General features: G+C 39.4%; 1 protein-coding gene across 1 annotated transcript in view; it reads left to right on the forward strand.

Annotated features, from left to right (window-relative positions):
• The first annotated feature begins 5277 nt into the window (after positions 1–5277).
• Positions 5278–21456, forward strand: part of LOC135704714 (uncharacterized) — a 30413-nt gene continuing 14234 nt past the window's right edge. The window contains exon 1 of the mRNA XM_065226197.1: positions 5278–5644. Within this exon, the coding sequence (XP_065082269.1) occupies positions 5450–5644 (195 nt within the window). The 5' untranslated portion in view covers positions 5278–5449. The remainder of the gene's footprint in view (positions 5645–21456) is intronic.

Consider the following 21456-nt stretch of genomic DNA (forward strand, 5'->3'; position numbering starts at 1 on the left):
GGAGACATTGCTGGTACAAATTGAATGCTGCCTCAATTCTCGTCCCATCGTTCCACTCAGTGACGATGCATCCGACTTCGAGCCTCTCACGCCTGGCCACTTCCTCGTAGGGTCCGCACTGAAGGCTGTTCCGGACACCAACGTCACCGAAATTCCGTTCAACCGCTTGCGACAATGGCAACTAACTCAAAAGTTGTTCCAAATCATCTGGAAGAGGTGGCATTATGAGTATTTATCAACATTGCAGCCTCGAACGAAATGGTGCAATCAACCAATTAGTATCCAATGAAACCAACTAGTGGTTCTTAAAGACGAAAATGCCCCTCCAATGGCTTGGCAGACCGCCAGAATCGTCGATCTTCATCCCGGAATCGATGGTGTTACCCGTGTAGTTACCGTACAAACACCAACCGGCCGCTACACTCGTCCAGTTGCAAAAATCTGCTTGTTGCCAATATCGCCCACGCAAAACAACACCACCGAGAACACCGACCAGTCATTCACAACGAATAGTACCACCACAATACTAAAAGCAAACATCGATTCCAATCCAGATCAGCGAAAATGAAATTAATACAAGGTTCTTTTACATAAAGGACAAGGTAAGAACCTGTCCTATATAATTAATTGCATCGTAACCCGCTACCGGGTCTTAATTTGTTTTTTTATGTTCTCGTCGTCCGATTGTTGATCATAAACAACAACAACATCGCCTTCGCCACAACGAGTGACATCGACGATTCATCAAACGTCAACGGATCGTCATCGACGTCATCGAGAGGGGCATCAATTGGAAGATTGCCGTAAAAGCTCGACGCAGATGTCGCCACTGCATGATGATGATAATGTTGACAGGCTGCATATAAAATTCGTGAAAATTAGCATTAATTCTTAATTTTCATCAAGCCTGCGTAAAATCCTTCCAATATAACATTCGAATTGAAGAAGAAAATGTTTTCACGATCAGACTGATGTGCATCTTTGACTTTTCCAGATGAACTTTCATAAGATATATTCATTTCATTTCACAGCTGCACCAATGCTGCATCGTACATATGATGTAAACAGAAGTAAATTGCTCAATTACTCAAAATAAAGATGATTTGTCATCTTGTTATCACTTTGAAAACCATCTAGCACCATTTTATAGTATGGTGCGTGTTGAGTACATCAAGTTCCGTTACGTTTCCGACGAAAATTGTGAGTATCAATATGTTTACCTTAAAAAAGCCAAAATGAACATTTATTGAATATTTGCGTCCTATACAACCAATTCTCCATTACCACCAGCATGATACAACCTTTCCTAAGTAAATTCACTTAATTTTCACTTTCATCTTAGTGGAAATTGCACATATTCACCATTTTCCGAAAAATGCAGCTGCGCAGGAGGTAACCTCTCCTTGTGGGTGCAAACTTGTTATGCATAATTTTCCATGAAAACATCTCCGATCCATACCGAAATAGTAACAGTTAGCTTTCAAACACGTTTTCTTACACGATTCAAGCAAAAGTTTCCACGGGAAATTATTAGTTTTTCATTATAGACCGATTTGCCCCAAAAATCGTCTGTTTTACTTGGAGAATTTGGAAACTATCCTCCTTCTAGTAGTTCTCACTTCGAAATGTAGGTGGCGAAAGCTTGGAAAAGTTTCACTGCAAGACGCCAATAGGGTTTTATTTTTATCTTCAATGGATAGAGAAACAAATTATTAAAACAAAAACATTGAAAGCAATTTATTTTGAATTTTTCTTACATTTCCATTGATTTTGATACCGTTATCGTCATAAACTCACGGAGCATATAGCAATCATCAAATGGGTTGTAGTTGCGTTGAAGGTTGCGTTTTATTTAGTGGTAGCTGTGGCTGATTTCCGGACTACTGCTGACTTGGCTGGCCAGACTGACCACCAGGTTGTCTTGTATAGGGTTGGAATTGTGGTTGTTCGTCCTTTTCTCGCTGCGCCGGGTCCATCTTCTGCTGGGACGGGACTTGACAATCGGGTAGCGATTTCGAGCCAATTTGCTGTCAAATCCGAGCCAGTTTCTGATTGGTCGATTTGACAGTAGCAATCGTGGAATAAAAAGGACAGAGGGATCGCATCAATCTGGCTATCAGTGATGCCGGAATCAATGTTGACGTGAATGGCATTGTTAATTTTTTTTTATATTTGCGAAAGGAAAGTTGAAAAATTGAGTGCATTGCGTGTTTTAAGCGTTGGATATTGTTGTTTGTTTATGGTTGTTTTTATTGTGTTGAGCAAAAATGATGCACATGTTGCTAAGCTGCGGAAGGAACTCCGCATAAAATCCAAATTAATATAGAATAAATATTATACATTCCTGGCATCCTTGGTCAACTCCGTCAAACACCACGCACAAGTTTCCGAAGGGCATTCTTCAAAAACATTAAGAAGAGTGAGAAGCTCGATTGTCAAGTCCCGTCCCAGATCTTCTGTGTCGTGCCGAGACACTCCTTGGAGAATGCTTTCGTTTTTATTTTTCACTCACTTCACGGCAGCAGGGATGGAGCAGCTTTCTTGTGCTGAAATCGAAGAACATAACGTTCGCAAAAACATACCATCTTCAAAAACAACAGAAGTATACCTTAAACCATTTGGCATTCTACTTCCGGAACACAGTCCGCTGCCTAACAATCGGTTTTCTATGCCATCGCGTACGTTTTCTTTGCAGAGTTCAAAGGGATTCCTATACTATTTTGTTCAATTTTTCGCGCACTGACAAACTTCTCAACAAGAAAAGCTAATTTTCAAAAACAGATTCCTGTCAAACACAACGGATTTATCCACTGAATGGATTCTGCGCCGTTATTCTGACTTAGTATAATCATAGAGGTAACTCTAAGACCACTGGGTCCCGAAGAAAATCATTATTATTTTTGGCTCACTCAGTACCAGAACAACGGTCCCAAGCAGTCCCAAGCTATTTCACTCACCCCTGCATGTTCTGCATGAATCCACACACCCCTGATGTTATCTGTCAAACTTTCATAGCAAATCAAAACAAACATAGTGTAGTAATAGAATTTCAACTAGAATAGGGTACGTTAATCGTTTGCTTGGGACCAATAGGCTACTAAAGTGGTGAGCCAATTTAAAATCGTTAGTTTCGTATTGATTGTTGGTATAATTATGAAGTTGAATTTTAATATTATCAATGTATAAATATTACATAACCAGAAAATGATTAAATTTTATTCTATCGTTTTTTAATAATATTTTTGAGTGTAGGCTTACTAAATGTATATGGCGTGGTTCTAATAAGCGTGGTTAGGTCCACAAAGGGCCTTTTTTCTTTATCTTTGGCAGCGATTGTCCTGGAGCGAGCACCATTGTGTCCGAGGTCAAGTCCGGCATAATCGGAGAGTCCATTTTGGAGAGGCCATTGTGGAAAGGCCACGTTGCAGTGGAAATAGCAACTCTCTATGCTGATTAGTGCTGGCACCGTCGAGAAATTGGCACAAGATACCGGTAGATAATTGCCAGTTACCAGAATCGGGCATATTCGCTAGAGTAACCACCATCCGCTTCACCACTGCCACCACCTCCACCACCGCCGCCACCGCCACCACCTCCACCACCACTTCCACTGAGTAGCAGAGGGGTTTACAAATTTTCTTGGAATACTCTCCAGAAATCCAGAAATTGTCCTCAGAATTCAATATCCTTGAGGTTCTAATCGGATTTTTTTAGAACTCTCCTAAGAGCTCTTTTGAAATTCTTCTCAGAAGTCCACTGGAATTATGTTTAGAACTCTTCATGATTGTTTCTCAGAACACCTTGGAACTGAAATTCCTTTAGAGTTTCAGAAATTTTTCCCGGAATGAGCTGGAAATTATCGTATTGAAATTTTCCTTAAAATCCCTTTGGAATTTCATTAAAAAATTTGTTTTCTCTGTATTCTTTTCTAAATAATCTTGGAACTATCTGCAGGATGCACACTCCGCTGAATTTTCTTTGAATTCTCCCCAGAAATATTTTGGAACTGTCTTCAGAATTCAATATCCTTGAGGTTTTTTAAAGTTATTTTAGAACTTTTTGGCCTAAACTTTCAGAAGAAATTCCTCTGTATTCTCCAGAAATTCTTCCCAGAATGAGCTTGAAATTATCCTCGGAATTTTCTATAAATTTTGCTCAACATCCCTTTGAAAAGTAATTGCAAATTTGATTATCTCAGTATTCTTTTCGAATTGTCTGACTATCTGTATGTCTGTCTGTCTGTCTGTTGGTTCGAGACCCCTCCCTTCTCTGTAACGGGGGGCTTCCATACAAATGAAATATAAATTTCTGCATAACTAGAGAACTAATCAAACAAATTGAACCAAATTTGACATGTGGAGGTCATAGGGGGTAGCCCCTCAGATAAGGGGGGTGGAGCTACGAACAATATAGCATGCTTTTTTGAATTGGCGGATAAACTCCCGAACAAGGCCGGGCACACTCAGCTAGTATAATATAATTCGGTGATACCGACAGTGTCGCTATATTCATAGTCTGGCGAATAGAATTTCGATCTATCCAAAAGCAGAACCAACAATTGAAAAGGTACTACCAACTTTTATAAAAAAAAAAACTTTGATAGTTCTTTCCACGCCAACCGAACGCAAATTAACAGCATCATCGCATAGAGAAATCTTTTCACAATCCGATGATGGTATTGGTTTGCGTAGACGAGCTCATTCATGAGAAAAGGGCTTCCGAAGTTTTGTTCCAAAAGCTTATGTGCTCTTTTCTGTTGTTGGTTATGATATGCTCGATTGGTTCCACTATTTGACAGCTCAATTGGTTCCCGAGATTCTATCCATCAAACTATAAATATAGCGACTATACAATTTATGTATCACTTTGGAGTATCTATAATGTTACATAAGATATTTCCCTGTAAGCTAGTACAAAAACCGCATCAAGTTTTGATTTTTCCGTAGACATATATTTAAAATTAAAACAGGCTGCCCACTTAAAAAAAAGTTTTTGAAAGTGCAAAATTATTGTAAAAAGATTGTGTGCAAAACCTGATTGAAAGAGAAGGAAGAGTTTGTAATGTTGAATGTGAAGAGTTGATCAGCTAATATGATGTTAATAATAAGTTCAAAGGAAGCAACGCTCAACTTCTACATATTTTTTACCGCCGATGTTCTTCCTGAACAGAATAAATAGCGAAACGTACAATTCATCCGTTTATTTACACAAAGAACCGGTAGGTACACCCATTCAGTTTTGCTACTCACATTCTTGACCACTAATTCCTCGGTCAGTCTTAAGTTGACCGGTCGCGAGTACAACACGTGGTGCCGAACGTCGAAGCATGCTGGTGCGTTTTCGCGCAAGACCTCTTGGAGCTGCGCGCCTGCTGTGATTCAATATAAACATTTGTTTGAAATTGTACTAACGTTTCTGTTAATATAAACAACGCACGAGATTATGAAAAATGGAGAAACAAAATAAGTGTGATCCAGAGAATAAGAAAAGTTCTACAATGAAAACTGCGAGTTTATCAAGTTCAAACCGTGAACCAATGTCAACGACTTCGCAAGCAAATTCAAACACATCCCGACCTAATCGAAATACCACGCGTCGAACGCACCATATCGATACGACACCAATATCGACTGTGGATTCAAGGGTATGCACACCAGAACATAAATGCATTGCCATATATTCTTATTGCTGTTCCAAATTATCCATTCGTGTAGATCTGTGTTTTACTTATACCAAATCATCTAAAAATATTTTACGACCTTTTGGCGGCTCATATAAACAATTTATATTAACAATTGATAGGTGATGTGCGCCTCAGGAATGAAATTCCGATTTTGCTATCTTTTTCTGTTTCGACCTTGTGTAAACAATATCGGTTGTGGTTGGAAATGGAAAAAAAATGTCGTGTTCTTGATTTTAAAACAAGGATCAATCTATTGATTCATGATTCATGTAATGGGAATGACTCATGTAACATGATTGATTTTTTCCCGGTATTTGGACGTTCGTCTTTCACTAGAATATGCTGGAGAATATTGGAAATAGGACTGGTACAGCAAAAAGCAAAAGCATGTTCGTGTACTTTCTGCACCATACTATTTCTTACAGCAACCTAACAGAAATCTGCAGTAAGTTACAGCAAAAGCAAAAGCAAAAAAAGCACGGGGACAGACCTAATACAGGTATAACACTACACAGCAAAAAATAAATTTGAATATTACATCCAAGAAGAAAATCTCATGTAATTTGTATGGCCACAAAAATAAATAAATGCAGTGAAAGCAGCGTAATGGCAGTTCATAACACTGTATTAATGATAATTTTGTCTCTTTTGGCAAGTAATATTACACCATATTTTCGACACGATTGAAGTGCATCCACTTTGATGTGTGACTAGAATTAATTTTGTGCTGTGTATTATAAGCATCCGTATAATATTTGAACAATGGGTTTATTTATAAAGGTGTGCGAGTAGGGTACACGCAATTGGGGGACCCCCGTGATCTGGCACGCCATCACGGGGAATCGAATAAAAGTGAATCGAAACTCATCGAACACCCGTTTCTCTGCCTTCAGATCAGAGCTACGCTGGGTAACTATTTATCTTCGTCCCACCTACGTAGGTATGTTGCAGGGCAGCATCTTCATGTTAAAGGCTGCCAGGAAAATCTTTCGGCAGTGGATCCCATCAATTTTTTTTTTGACTCCGTCCCGTTCAATACAGAAACGTATAACCATTCACAAGCCCTTTTCCCCACTAGAATGATCGTTCAAGAACTCCCTAACTTTACCATCTTTTCTTACAAAAGATTTACTAGGCTCTTCGCATGATCGGATTGATCTCTTTTTGAATAATAAAACTTATTAAAGTATCGGCCGGCTATTAAAATATGTTTCTTATCTTACATCACTCCGACGAGAAATAGCTCTCCTATATAGGTCTTTGGTATCACCTACTCCTACAGAGAGGCACATTAGACCCTACACATGAAGAACTAGACCACTGACAGCATACAAGACTCTCGGCACTTATGAGAGCTAAAAGATACTGAGTGGTTTGGGGTGTGAGCTTTTATTCATAGGCTAAGGTATCTTATATTACATAACAAAGAACGGATTTTTAAATTTAAAGAGATAGATCTATCGATTGCAAGCGTAACGGTTTTCATTCAACTATGGTTTTATATGTTCTGCGGGCCAAATTCCAATTGTTTTTTTTTCCCATCGTGATCCTCTAGTTCATAAGAACTAGTCCCGTGTTTTGCCACGACCTTACAGGGCAAATAAATTGGTGCCAATTTTACATTATAATACTCATCTGCGTTGGATTGCTTGAAATTGCGCCGATACACTTGCTGACCTACTTGAAAATCCTCTGGCCGTGTTCGTTTACGCATGTTGTATTGCTGAGTGCCAAGTAAGTAGGCTTTAGTCAAGTTTTTCTTGACAATGTAGTAAATATCTTCGTTTATTTTTTTCTGTTTGTCGGTTCGATCATCGAGTGAATATTCTTCTTTTCGGCGCATCCTCAGATGGTCATTTCCGCTTATTGCGATCTCATGTTTTCTGGTCACAAAAAACAGTGTCAATCCAGTAGCTGAATGAACGGTGTATTAAATACACTGAAGTCTTTTTTTACACGGTTTTTTTTACGCGGTTTTTTTGCACGTTTTTTTTTTACACGGTTTTCCACGATTTACACGGTACGTTTTTAACGATTTCTCGACAACGATACAACCTATCGACTTGCATTCAATCACATTATCCGTTTCAAGCTATAGGTAATCGAATGGCATACTTAAAAAAAATCACAATTTTTGGTGTAAATACAGAAATGTTTAAAATATGTCTATATGGACCATATCGTGCTTTAATTACAAATGGCATCAAAATCCGAGTTTTTAAAAACATTTAAGCATGCCAAAAATCAAAATCTCGTAGGTTTTTTTTTACACGGTACGTATCCCCCGTGTAAAAAAAGACCTGAGTGTACATGCTCGATGTCGGTGACTTTTAGCGGCGTTAATCGATCGGTATAGTCTCTCTACTGGGTTTCCTTGACTATGGTGACGAGAAATAGTTCAGTGCCCATGTTGAACCAACAACGCCTTGAACTCTTTAGAGAGGAAGGTGCTTGCGTTATCGGTCAACACAATTTCTGGGATTGAGTTTCGAAGAAACCATCTTTCTCGCAAGATCTTACAGAGGTTTCCGACTTCGATTCGGCGAACTGGGTGTATTTGACACCACTTGCTGAAAAGATCCTGAATCACTAATATATGTATGTTTCCCGCTTTGCTTTTTGGCAGCGGACCTATATAATCCATCGCTATTATCTGACTAAGGGTGGTCGGCTATCTTCTGCTTGCCCATTATAGGTACTGTTGGACCTGTGGCTGGTTTACTCTCTTTACAAATAGTACATTTCTGTTCCACTGCGGCCAATAGTAGCGGAGTTGTAGACGGCACAACGTCTTCTCAACCCCTCGATGAAAGCTATTTTCGTGTTCCTGCTCAACAATGCGCTGTCGGTTTCCAGGCGGCGGGATCATCTTCCACTCAAACCTCACATCAAAAGGTTCTTCATCGAGCGAAACATACTTCCAAAGCTGTCCGTCTTCGAAACGGAAATCAGAGTATTCCTCCGGCCCTTCTTGTACCTTCTGAATCAGGTCTTCATATGATGATGTATCTAGCCTAAAAGCTTGTATAGCGCAGATGCTGCGAGACAACGCGTCCGGTACGATGTTATCAATTCCTCGTCGGTGTACGAGTGTCATGTCCAGATGTTGCAGATCGAGACTCCAGCGACTTAATCTGGACGATGGTCGCCACTTATTTTTCCGAATGTCCTGGAGCGCAAAGGCATCTTTCACTAGCGTGACTCGCAATTTTTCCACAGCTATAAGCACGGCTAGTGCTTCTTTTTCCGTTGCCCAATAGTTTTGTTGAGCTGCATTCAGCTTCTGACATACGAAACAAATTACCTTCTCTGACCCTTCTGACTCAAATGCAAGAGTTAGCACTCCGGCTACTGCTCGATAACTCGCATGCGTTTGTACTATAAATTCCTGTTCAAAATCGGGGTGAGCGAGAATCGGGGCTGCAATTAGCGTTTCTTTGGTGATCCGAAATGCCTCGTCTGCTTCCTTAGTCCATCGTATTATCTTCGGTTTCCCGGCGAGAAGATCTTATAACGGAGCTGTTATGGTGCTGAAGTCTGGTGTAAAACGCCGGTAATAATTGACCATTCCGAGAAAGCGTCGTACCTGTCGGATGGTCTTTGGAGCTTCAAAATCTAGGATTCCTTGCACTTTTGAAGGGTCAGGTCTGAGCCCATCACAGGACAATAGATATCCCAGAAGCGGAAGTTCGGATCTACAGAATCTAGATTTTTCAATGTTTATCGATAAATTGGCGTTTTTCAGCCTCTTCGCCACCTCTTCCAACAATCGAATATGATCCTCGAACCTGTCACTGGCCACAATTAAGTCGTCCAAATGTTACCAACAACTTGTGAAAATGGTCCGGCTCAAGGCAGGATGTTCAAGGAGGATAGTTAAGGTTAGGGTGAGTTCTTTTGTTTATGATTTATAACCCTCATCTAGGGTGACAAATAATAACCCACCCTCTTAACGTGTTTGCCATGAGCGTGTGCCTTGTCTGTTATGATTTATTTTTGTTTTGGTCGCACGTTCGGCAACATACTCACCACTGCTTTATTTTAAAATATTTTAATTCGTTATTTTCATCGTAGATTTTATTCGTGTAGGCATGTTTTTAGGATTAGAATATAGAGAATAGTGACGTTTAACGCACGCACACTAGCGGGTGCACCGCCGTGTAAAGTTGTTTATTATTTTCCTCTGGCAAACCTAAAAAATGTATAAAATTAGATCTGCCAAAATGAGTTTGACAGCGATTTGTTATGTATTTTCCTCGGATTTTCACTAACACGCTCTCACATATCGCACCAATACAATCGGACGTGAAAATCTCTATACACTCAAAAAATTTCACACGTTTGATCGAAGTGTTTAAACACTTGATTTTCTAAATGCACAATCACATTTACTTTAAGTGTATTTCAACTTGGTTCAATGTGTTATACACGTTAATTTATAGTGTTTAAAACTTTGAAATGTTGAAAATCTTTCACTATCTATTCAAGTGTATTGCACATTGAATCACGCTACTGTTCAAAACAGATGGATTTAAAGTGTTTTGCATTTCAATACGATGTAATTGCTTGCTCAGAAAGGTAAACATCGATAACAAGAGTTTTGACTTTATCCTATCAACCTGCCTCATATATGAGAACAACCGTGGCACAGTGAGATCGAACGAAGACTCCGGCAGCAGCATACCCCAACAGTCCATGATCGAATCCCAAATCAGACCCATTAAAAATATATGTGAAAGCTCTGGCCTCTGGCAGTTTTGTTTATATATTTGTCGATTCATTTTTAGAGTCGGTAAAGTAGAATTCGATAAAGTAGAATATTGTAGAATATTGAACTATGGTGTGCAAAGCTATTGATATCACCATACACAGCAAAAAAAAATGTAATATCGATCAACGTAATTCAAGCTGATGTATGAAATAATGATGTAATAGCAAAAAGCAGATACAATTTTACATCAATGGATGTAATTTTGTTCGGAAAATCGATGTACATCGTACAATGTAATATTACACAACCGAGGGATTGACCTGGTTGCAGCAGTTTCGATGTAATATTCAACAACTTTTTTTGCTGTGTATGAGGCACATAGAATCCAAGTGTGTCACAATTCAAATCCATATTGTTCAGGCATGGTTCATACACAGCAAAAAAAAATGTAATATCGATCAACGTAATTCAAGCTGATGTATGAAATAATGATGTAATAGCAAAAAGCAGATACAATATTACCAACAATCAATACGAAACTAACGATTTTAAATTGGCTCACCACTTTAGTAGCCTATTGGTCCCAAGCAAACGATTAACGTACCCTATTCTAGTTGAAATTCTATTACTACACTATGTTTGTTTTGATTTGCTATGAAAGTTTGACATATAACATCAGGGGTGTGTGGATTCATGCAGAACATGCAGGGGTGAGTGAAATAGCTTGGGACTGCTTGGGACCGTTGTTCTGGTACTGAGTGAGCCAAAAATAATAATGATTTTCTTCGGGACCCAGTGGTCTTAGAGTTACCTCTATGATATTACATCAATGGATGTAATTTTGTTCGCAAAATCGATGTACATCGTACAATGTGATATTACACAACCGATGGATTGACCTGGTTGCAGCAGTTTCGATGTAATATTCAACAACTTTTTTTGCTGTGTAGCATAAGATTCACACATGAAATGGATGTTTTTCACAATATGCGCAAAATTAAGTGTGAGACACATGATGATGACGTGTGGAATTTTTTGAGTGTAGTGTAAAAATTATCGTTTTAAATCGAGGGGGGCGACACATCTAAAATGGCAGACAAGATGAATCTGATTTTTTCGCTCAGTGTACTTTTTTCAGGTTTCACTTCGCTGCACGGTTAGAAAAAAGTACCCAAAATTAAGTTCTTTTCACTCATCTCGGCACTATAGTGCAGGAACCCTGGGACGGGACTTGACAATCGAGCTTCTCACTCTTCTTAATGTTTTTGAAGAATGCCCTTCGGAAACTTGTGCGTGGTGTTTGACGGAGTTGACCAAGGATGCCAGGAATGTATAATATTTATTCTATATTAATTTGGATTTTATGCGGAGTTCCTTCCGCAGCTTAGCAACATGTGCATCATTTTTGCTCAACACAATAAAAACAACCATAAACAAACAACAATATCCAACGCTTAAAACACGCAATGCACTCAATTTTTCAACTTTCCTTTCGCAAATATAAAAAAAAACTAACAATGCCATTCACGTCAACATTGATTCCGGCATCACTGCTAGCCAGATTGATGCGATCCCTCTGTCCTTTTTATTCCACGATTGCTACTGTCAAATCGACCAATCAGAAACTGGCTCGGATTTGACAGCAAATTGGCTCGAAATCGCTACCCGATTGTCAAGTCCCGTCCCAGCAGGAACCCAAAAGTAGGTAAAGTGGGTCAAAGTAAATTTCATTTACTTGTGTGCAATTCGTTTGGAATTTTCCATTGGCTTTTTAACCAAAAGTAAGTTAGTTGTACCCAAAAGTAGGTAAATATGATTATACTCAACGTTGGGTTCCCACACTTTACTACCCCTGTTGGGTGGTTTTGCTCCTCCGTTTTTGACAACATTAGAAGGAGAAAAGGAGACAAACTAGTCAAAAGTAGGTAAAAGTGAACTTTCCGTTGGGTACTTTTTTCTTACCGTGTGCATTTACTTTTTTACGCTGCGAAAGATGCAGAAGATATCAGCTGCTTTTGACAGATTTTTTAGACGATTGCAAAACAGCGATGAAGGCGAGATGGACCAGCCATGGTCTTAGCCTGTCTGAAAAGACAAATCCAAAGAAAAAAAAAAAAAAAAAACAGCGATGAAGATTAAAAACATTTGAGTATGAGATAGCCGCGAACAATTTTCACTTTAAAAAATGCTTTGGGAAGTTGGTTGGTTGTGATAAATGTTGTTATAGTTGTACTGTGAAGAATATAAAATCAAAGTAAAATTATCGTTACTTGTGCTTGTTCTATCAGAATTAAAACTGTGCGAGCTATAATTTTAAGGATCATTTGATCCGGCGGTAAGTGATTGCTGCTTGTTTAGGCTGATTTCAGTTGTGAGAATTCTATGTTTGCTTTATTGATTTAGTGTTCATCCCAAGCATGAGAACCGCCAAAAAGGAATGGTTTACGTGAATCAGTTCTTTTCGAAGAAGCAGCGTACACAAAAAATGTTCCAGCCAATCCTGTCTAACTGCACCCACCTGTTGGTCAAGGTTCTGGACCGAAGCTGCGAACAGTTTGGGAATATGATAACATTGTACTTCATACACGAAACGAAAATCAATTATTTAATTCATGTGTTTCACTTATACATTTTTGCCAAAGCATCAGCCTTATGCATTCCATAAGACAAACCACATAGGTACACACATCTAGCTCGGTAAAATCTCCAACAGCAGATTACCTCGGCATTTACTTTTGCTGATATCTCTGCAAAATATCTTTTTGTTAGCTGATATTTCAGCAAATAGTTATTTGTTAGCTGAGCCTCGGCAATTGTTTTACTGAATCTCAGCCAAATAAATTGCAGAACTGCTCGGCTGTTGGAATCTCGACGAAATTTAAGTGTGTAAGTCCTATTAGAATGCATAAAAGGTATGTGTGACCACATATACATTTCATTTGACACATGATCTTTATTAACTTTTTGCAAGGCGTCTGCTTATTAGTTGACTTATACATTTTATGAATAATCAGCAATGGAAATTTGCCAAAAGGTATAAAGAGATTTCAATCCGTGTAGACAGGTTGCACCCATCGAACTCGGCTCAGGATAATTCTTCTCGAACTGGTCATGCAAGCGAGAGTTTTTACCAATGATTTTAACAACTGTCACCATGTTGAAAATCGATTTACATCTATCCTGCTGGAGGATACCTGCCAGGTGATTTCAATACATCAGTGAGTAACAATTTGTATTTTCAGGATGGTTTGATTAATAATCTGGATATGATTTTACCTCTTAATACTGCATGAGTACGGTCATATTTTAATCAAAAACCAGGAAATCGATAAGTATTTTGCACGAATTATGCTGCAATTCTGAACCATTACTCTTGGACAATGACCAAAGATCCCCGGCAGAATGAAATCGATGTTCTTCTTCTTTTTTTCTATTTCCAAAAGACTACCGCTGTCGAGCAGCTATTAAACAAACTCAATTAGATGATGCCCAGAGGGATAAAACCGGTGCAAGTTGCGGCCAACGAGAAGCCATCGTTCATGGATTTCATCGGGGTGTATTTTAGGTCACATTTAGACACAAACGCGATCAGTACCAAATAAAATGCTTCCGTTTTTGCTTTACTTTGAAAACTGACGGTATCATAGAGTAAATGTTCAAATTTGTGACCTAGCACTAGTTTTCAGCCCTACCATACCAGCTAAAAACTCAAAACTTCATGTTTAACATATTAATCGATTTTTTCATTGTCAAATCGTCAGATGCATTCTAAATAGGTAAATGGTCTATTAATTGAATGAAAAAGGACCTCCTTTTATAGGTTAAAAGGTTTACAATTAGTACATTTACCCTAGTCATTTTATCTTACAAATTATTCATTTTAAATGTAATGTAATCACTTTTTTTTACATAAACTCATTTCAATCCAGCTACTTAATACTTAAGGCTGGCGCACAATAGATACGTTTTCGGGTTTTTTGACAGATAATGCATGGGCTAACTGTCAAAAAACCTGAAAACGTATCTATTGTGCGCCGGCCTTTAGGAATAAATTAGCACATTAAACCACGTACACAGAGTAGGTACGGTTCAAAGAATTCAAAAAAATCTATGATTGACTTTTCGCATGAGGGGGTTGAACACCTTTTAAAAACTATCTACGTAGGTTATACAGTAACTTATTATGCTCTGAGGTCGGGGTGTAGTTTTTCTATTCCTGCAGCATATTGTCACGCGAACCTGACATGTATTAACTGATATGACTATGATACAAAGATGGGGCTCAAAAATACAGATTCTCATTGATAATATAAGTAAAGGGTGATACGGTCAAAATTTGGTCAAGGGAAAACGCGTGTAAATCGGTGAAATCGTTTATTTAAAAAATCAAATTAAATTTCTTTTTCAAGTTCAATTAGTATAAAATTCAGGAAAAATATTCAGTTAGGCTTCCGCTTTTCCAAATCCGAATTGCCGGGCCTTACGCTTGACCCCTGCCATCAAATTTTGTACAGCCATCTTGTCCACCTTCTTCGCCGCAGAAAGCCAGTTTGCCTTGAACTGCTGCTCGCCCTTAGCAGTTTTTTTGGTCTTCTTTAGGTTCCGCTTGACAATAGCCCAGTATTTCTCAATTGGGCGGAACTCTGGCGTGTTGGGAGGGTTCTTGTCCTTGGGAACCACCTGCACGTTGTTGGCGGCGTACCACTCCATGGCCTTTTTACCGTAATGGCAAGATGCCAAATCCGGCCAAAACAGTACGGAACAACCGTTTTTCTTCAGGAAAGGCAGCAGACGTTTATTCAAACACTCTTTCACGTAAATTTCTTGGTTGACAGTCCCGGAAGCTATGAAAATGCTGCTTTTCAAGCCACAGGTACAGATGGCTTGCCAAACCAGATATTTCTTTGCGAACTTTGACAGTTTAATGTGCTTGAAAACATCTGCTACCTTTCCCCTTTCTTTTGCCGTATAAAACTTCTGTCCCGGAAGCTGCTTGTAGTCGGCTTTGACGTAGGTTTCGTCGTCCATTACCACGCAGTCAAACTTCGTCAGCATCGTCGTGTACAGCCTCCGGGATCGCGCTTTGGCCGTCGTATTTTGTTTATCATCGCGATTTGGAGTCACTACCTTCTTGTAAGCCGATAGTCCGGCTCGTTTTTTGGCTCGATGCACGGTTGTAGACGATACACCCAGCTTATTTGCGGCATCTCGGAGAGAGAGGTTAGGGTTTCGCTTGAAACTACCGGCAACTCTCTTTGTCGTCTCAGCGTCTTCCGGTTTTCGATTTCCCCCCGATCCAGATTTCCTGGCTGTCGACAAACGTTCCCCAAACACTTAAATTACATTTGTAACGGTTGATTTGGCAACTTTTAGCGATTTTGCCAACTTTGCGTGCAAGTAGCTCGGATTTTCGCGATGCGCGAGCAAAATTTTGATACGCTGCTCTTCTTGCTTGGACGGCATTTTGACAACTGAAGAGTGAATTCCAAAATCAAAATAGGAGCAACATTCTACACACACACACCTTCAAAATGAGGGGTGTTCAGGTTTTTTAAATGCAAAATTGAAAGAAATACGTCAAGTTGATATTGACCAAATTTTGACCGTATCACCCTTTAATTGAGTATCAAACATTGATTAAGCCATAGATTTGCTAATCAATTTATTTATTTATTTTATATCTCATCTGGGAATCTTCTAATTTTTTAAGATATAATTAACAAAGCAATTTTTAACTCAAAATCAGAGCTCTGTTATTAAATATCTCTGATTCCACACGTTATTGTAGGAGATCAGATAGTACTAGCACAAATGAAGTGACAGACGACTTACTGGCGAAGAAATCAATTTAAATAATGTGGTTCACTGTAATAGAATTTTCTTGGAAGCTTGTGCCATCATCCACCAGATGGGTTAGTTTTTTTTGTTTGGATTTGAACAAAGTTGATTTTGTGTACAATGATTCTTTGACAGTGTGCAAAGAGTGCGTATCATTTTGTCATTTTTTTATGTATTTCAGTTTTGAGTAGAGTGAAAGAGATAGAACCAAAATATTCTAGTACATTTGGTGAAAATGCTAGTTCAATCCAATAGTAGTGTTGCCATGTGGTACAACCCAGTAGTAGTGGTGTTGCCATGTGGTACACTGAAAAATTGCAATAGCAAGTTAGTCACCAAAGTTTTCGAGCCGCTCCGTCTGTCACTTCGTTTGTGGTAGTAGTGTTGCCATGTGGTACAATCCAGTAGTAGTGGTGTTGCCATGTGGTACACTGAAAAAATGCAATAGCAGGTTAGTCACCAAAGTTTTCGAGCCGCTCCGTCTGTCACTTCGTTTGTGGTAGTAGCACAAACGAAGTGACAGACGACTTTCTCCGAAGAAATTAATTAAAATAATGTGGTTCTCTGTAGAGTCGGTGTATAATGAGTCACGTCAAGAGAAAAACAGTTGAACTCGCATCACGGTTTTCGAAAGATTCCCTTTCTTTTAACTTGGCAACAGAGGACTTCTGCATCAACTTCAAATGACTTCTAGCGAGGAAAAAAGTTAACGGCTGTAGTAAATCATTATATCAGTGATTTTGTCGAATTATCTTAAGAAAAAATAGTAGAAATTGTCATTACTGATCATTACAAAACGTATCGCATGACAAATGTAATGCTCACTGCGTGTATATGATCATTTCTTCGGTTATATTTAATATTTAATTACAATACCTTTCGTGGACCTTTCATAGCATCGTAATGCTTGTTTGCTTTGCACGATAGGTAGCCGGTTTGACAGTTCAATAGGTAGATTGGCTTCACTCTTGGCGTGACTCATTATACACCGACTCTAGTTCTCTGTAATAGAATTTTAGTCCACCTTCCGCCCCTCACCGCCAGGTTCGCTAGTATTTTTGCTTTGAATTAATTCAAGTTGGTTTTGTGTGCAATTATCTGGCAACCCTCGTTCTCGCTAGCGTTGACGTGGTGCTGTTTTCTCACTCATCGAAGGAAATTTTGATTAGATTGAGAAAGTAAGGAGCAATCAGCGCGGGAACCGTGTGCGTTACTGTAGGTGCGGCAGAAGGAATGTTGACAACTCTTTCGTTCTCACGGTGTTCTTACGTATGATCCAACGTTACTTCACACTAGATTATGCATAAGAACGTCGTGATAATGAAAGTGCTAACTTGTTTCCTTCTGCCTCACCACAGCACTTGCGATTCTCCGTCGGTTTCAGGTGCATTATTTGTGTCATAGAGATTGCTGACGTTTATCTTACGCACACTACGTCACGTATACGTATACGCAAAATGTTTTCATCGGGATCATACTTTAGCAATCTGCACCAGTCCAAACACTAGAAGTTTTGGAAGGTTCTCCCTCAGTGCCTGAAAGCAGCGTGATACCAGCTGACATTCGCTTAATGTGGGTAGAGAAATCCGGAACATTTTCTCACTTTTGAGCATCAACGTCAACCCGGTTTCGAATCGCATTCCCACTTGAGGTGGCACCGTTGGCAGTAATCCACTGCGCCGTTGGGAAATACCTGACTAGTGCTGAAAAATTCACCGTCTAAGGAACGTCACCATTAAAATTAAATCAACCTAATTTTCTTCGCTGTAACGTACTCCGGATCAGACTTGCTGGTGGACCGTTTTCGTGGGACGGTTTTCGACCCGAAAAGCTACAATTTGAACAGTTTTTCAAAAGATTTCTGGCAGGCGTCTTGGGACGCACGATCTCCTGTCCCACCGAGGCATCCGTTAGCGTGTCCGTGTCGGAATGGATGAACTCTTTGATCGACTGCAATTCTACCATCGATTTTCGGCACTGCTTTTTTGGTTAAATTCACACGATAGTTGAAATCGAACACGGTCGACGATCCGGCGGAGGATGCTTTGTCTTCATTGTCCGAAGAAGTCAACGATTTGATACGACCGGTTTGGCTCGAAGCAATTTTTCGACGGAAGTTCCTCGTGGCAGTGGAATCTTCTTGATCAGTTCCTCCAGACTGATTTCTTCGCCATTCGAAGAAACGAACGAGGAAGAACTAGACGAAGACGTGGACAGCCGTCGCTTCGACGTTGGTTTCTTTCGTTTAGAAACCAGATCGGAATCACTGTCGTCACTGTCTTTTGTGGTTCGTCTTTTCTGAGATTTGCGTTTGGTCGTCGATGCAACTGACTCTTCAGAATCTGAATCATCCGATTTAATATGACGTCTGCCACGAGATCAACCCCTAGAACTCCCCTCTCTGCTACTGGCTTCCGCACGTCAAGCTGCTTCCGCTCTTCGGGAAGCCTTGGCTAGCTTCAAACAATCGGAAGACAAAAGGTGCAAACATAGTTCTTCGAGGGAACCTCCATGCACTGATCGTAGCGACAAGTCGAACCGCACGTTGCACACAGGATCATATCCCAACGCTTGCAATCGTAATCTCGCCCATACCGACAGCGACACGCTTCAGCGTCATACTCCGAAGGACGTTCCAACTGATCGTTGAATGCATTCGGTTCAGGCTCCCACGAGGCATCCCTGGAACAAATAAAATAAAATATTCAGTATTCAAATATCCACCTCTGCTTCACTTACTTTTCCGGAATATAAATGCCACACTGCTGCATCTGCTGACTAAAGTCGTCCTTGTTGTTGCACAAAGGGCACTTGAAAAAGTACCCCGCCGATTGGGCAAACTGTGCCATGCAGCTCCGATTTAACCAGACATTCTGACAGCACGAATCGATTCCAGCTTCCTGTACGGTCCCATCTCATCGTAGCAAATCCCACAGGCTTCGGTCCCGGATTATTTCACCTTACCCACCAGCGCTACGTGCTTATCGCACCACGACTGGAACGTATCCACGTAATGCGACAGGCACTCATTCTGCAACCCACAAAGCATCTGAAATGAACGGAAGCACTTCTTCGTGCAACACAAAACGTTCGCATACCGTTCCTTGGGGCCCATGCATTAATTATGTCACGCTAAATCGAAGAGAAATTTACCCCCACCCCTATCGTGACGTTTTTCCTATACCTAATGCATTGCTTGTCACAAAATGTTAGACCCCCCCCCCCCCCTAGAGCGTGACATAATATATGCATCAACCCTTGCAGATGTAACACTTTTGTCCTCGCATACGAGCTTCCTCATTTCTGATGTCCTCCTCCATGAATCCGAAGATTCCCTCCTCGTCTTCAGGTAACAAGGTACACGTAGCAGGTATAATGACTAGTTTTGCCACGTATAGTAGACCAGTCCAGAATAGTGCATCGTACCGCAATCATGCTCAAACGCTTGACATACAGCATCTCTAGCCGTAATAAATTAAAAAAAAAATCGGTTTCATCCGATCCTCCTTCATTCTCACCTCCAGCACGTTGATCGCCTCTTTGATTCGATGGATCTCGGCATGATTTTGGAGTAAATTTTCCTCCTTTAGATCGCCCGCGTCGAGCGCTTCCGGTTCCGCTACGGAGTAACGAATGCATACCGAGGATGGCCGCAAAAAAATTATAATAAAATAACGAAATTACAATGAATTTTACGGTTGAATTTTGGGCACATTAAAAATTTATTATTAAATTATTGGAAAGGAGAAATAATAAATTTCGTTTTTAACGATAATTATCAATGAAAATTAATTTGATGAGATCAAATTTGTTCGACAAAAATCAATTTTTTTATTGTTAAGATGCTTAGCTTAACAAGCCCCCTTTTTTATTGTACATTTCTCATATACCATGATTTTCGTTGTGATTTTATGGTAGGGGTAAGAGGGGCATAGTGAACAAGTGGGGCATAGTGAGCATCCCATGCCTCAGCTTGGTCTTCCGGCCGTTCGGAACAAATTGGTTGGTGGTAGCCTTATACATTTTATGAATAATCAGCAATGGAAATTTGCCAAAAGGTATAAGGGGATTTTTATCAGTGCTGGCATCGGTAGCATTGGTGCTCAGTACGGAAAACCAGATCGACGAAAAACAAATCAAAGGAAAAAAAAGAAATGAGATTAACAGAACTTTATCTGTACAAGTTCAGAAAAAGTTTCATATTTTTGAATTTCCTGCAGAGTTTTAAACTTTTTTCGAACAGTCCGCAATTCAAAAACAAGACAAAAGCGTGACATCAAATCCTACACACTAATCGAGTCAGTACGGTTTTACCGAGTTTTTGAATTGCGGAACTGTTCGGTAAAAGTTTAAAAATCTGTGGAAAATTTATTAATGAGAAAATTTGTTCTGAACTTGTACATACTTAGTTCTGTTAACCCCATTTAATGATAGAAAATAAAATTGATTGATTTAATTTTTTTTTTTTTTTAACTCTTTATTTGTTCCAAATTCAAAATAAATTACATTTCATTTTTAACCTAGGTGCTCCAGTTACTACAGTAACTTACCAGCCTTAATTGTTATGATATATATCTAAGTGTTTTTACATTGTTCCTGTCTTGGCAATTCAGTATTTTAAACAGGTTTTTTAAACCTGCATGTCAGTATAACAATTGATAGCTTAAAACTAAATAACTAAAACTAAATCTTATCTAAGTATAAAGGGAATTAATCGTTGCAATTGAGGATTGTAACGATTTTTGCCGGAAATTATTAATTATTTTGTTGGACATTTGTGCTAAAGTCTCAACATTCGAAATTCTATGTACTTCGGTAGTACTGTACCAGGGAGGCAACTTCAAAATCATCTTCAGAATTTTGTTCTGAATCCTTTGAAGTGCTTTTTTCCTGGTAGTGCAACAACTAGACCATATTGGCACAGCGTAAAGCATGGCCGGTCTAAAAACTTGTTTAAATATTAGAAGTTTATTCGTCAGGCAAAGTTTGGATTTCCTGTTAATAAGAGGATACAAACATTTTATATATTTGTTACATTTGGCTTGAATGCCCTCAATGTGATCATTAAAAGTTAATTTATGGTCAAGTATTAATCCAAGATATTTCACTTGGTTTGACCAGGAATTGGAACTCCGTTCATAGTGACTATGTGACTACTATTAGGTTTCAAAAAGGAAGCCCTGGGCTTATGTGGAAATATTATAAGTTGAGTTTTGGAAGCGTT

This window comes from Ochlerotatus camptorhynchus, unplaced genomic scaffold (assembly GCF_037179485.1).
Source record: "Ochlerotatus camptorhynchus isolate MF236.1 unplaced genomic scaffold, CSIRO-AGI_Acam_v1.1 ptg000246l, whole genome shotgun sequence".
NCBI lineage: Eukaryota > Metazoa > Arthropoda > Insecta > Diptera > Culicidae > Ochlerotatus > Ochlerotatus camptorhynchus.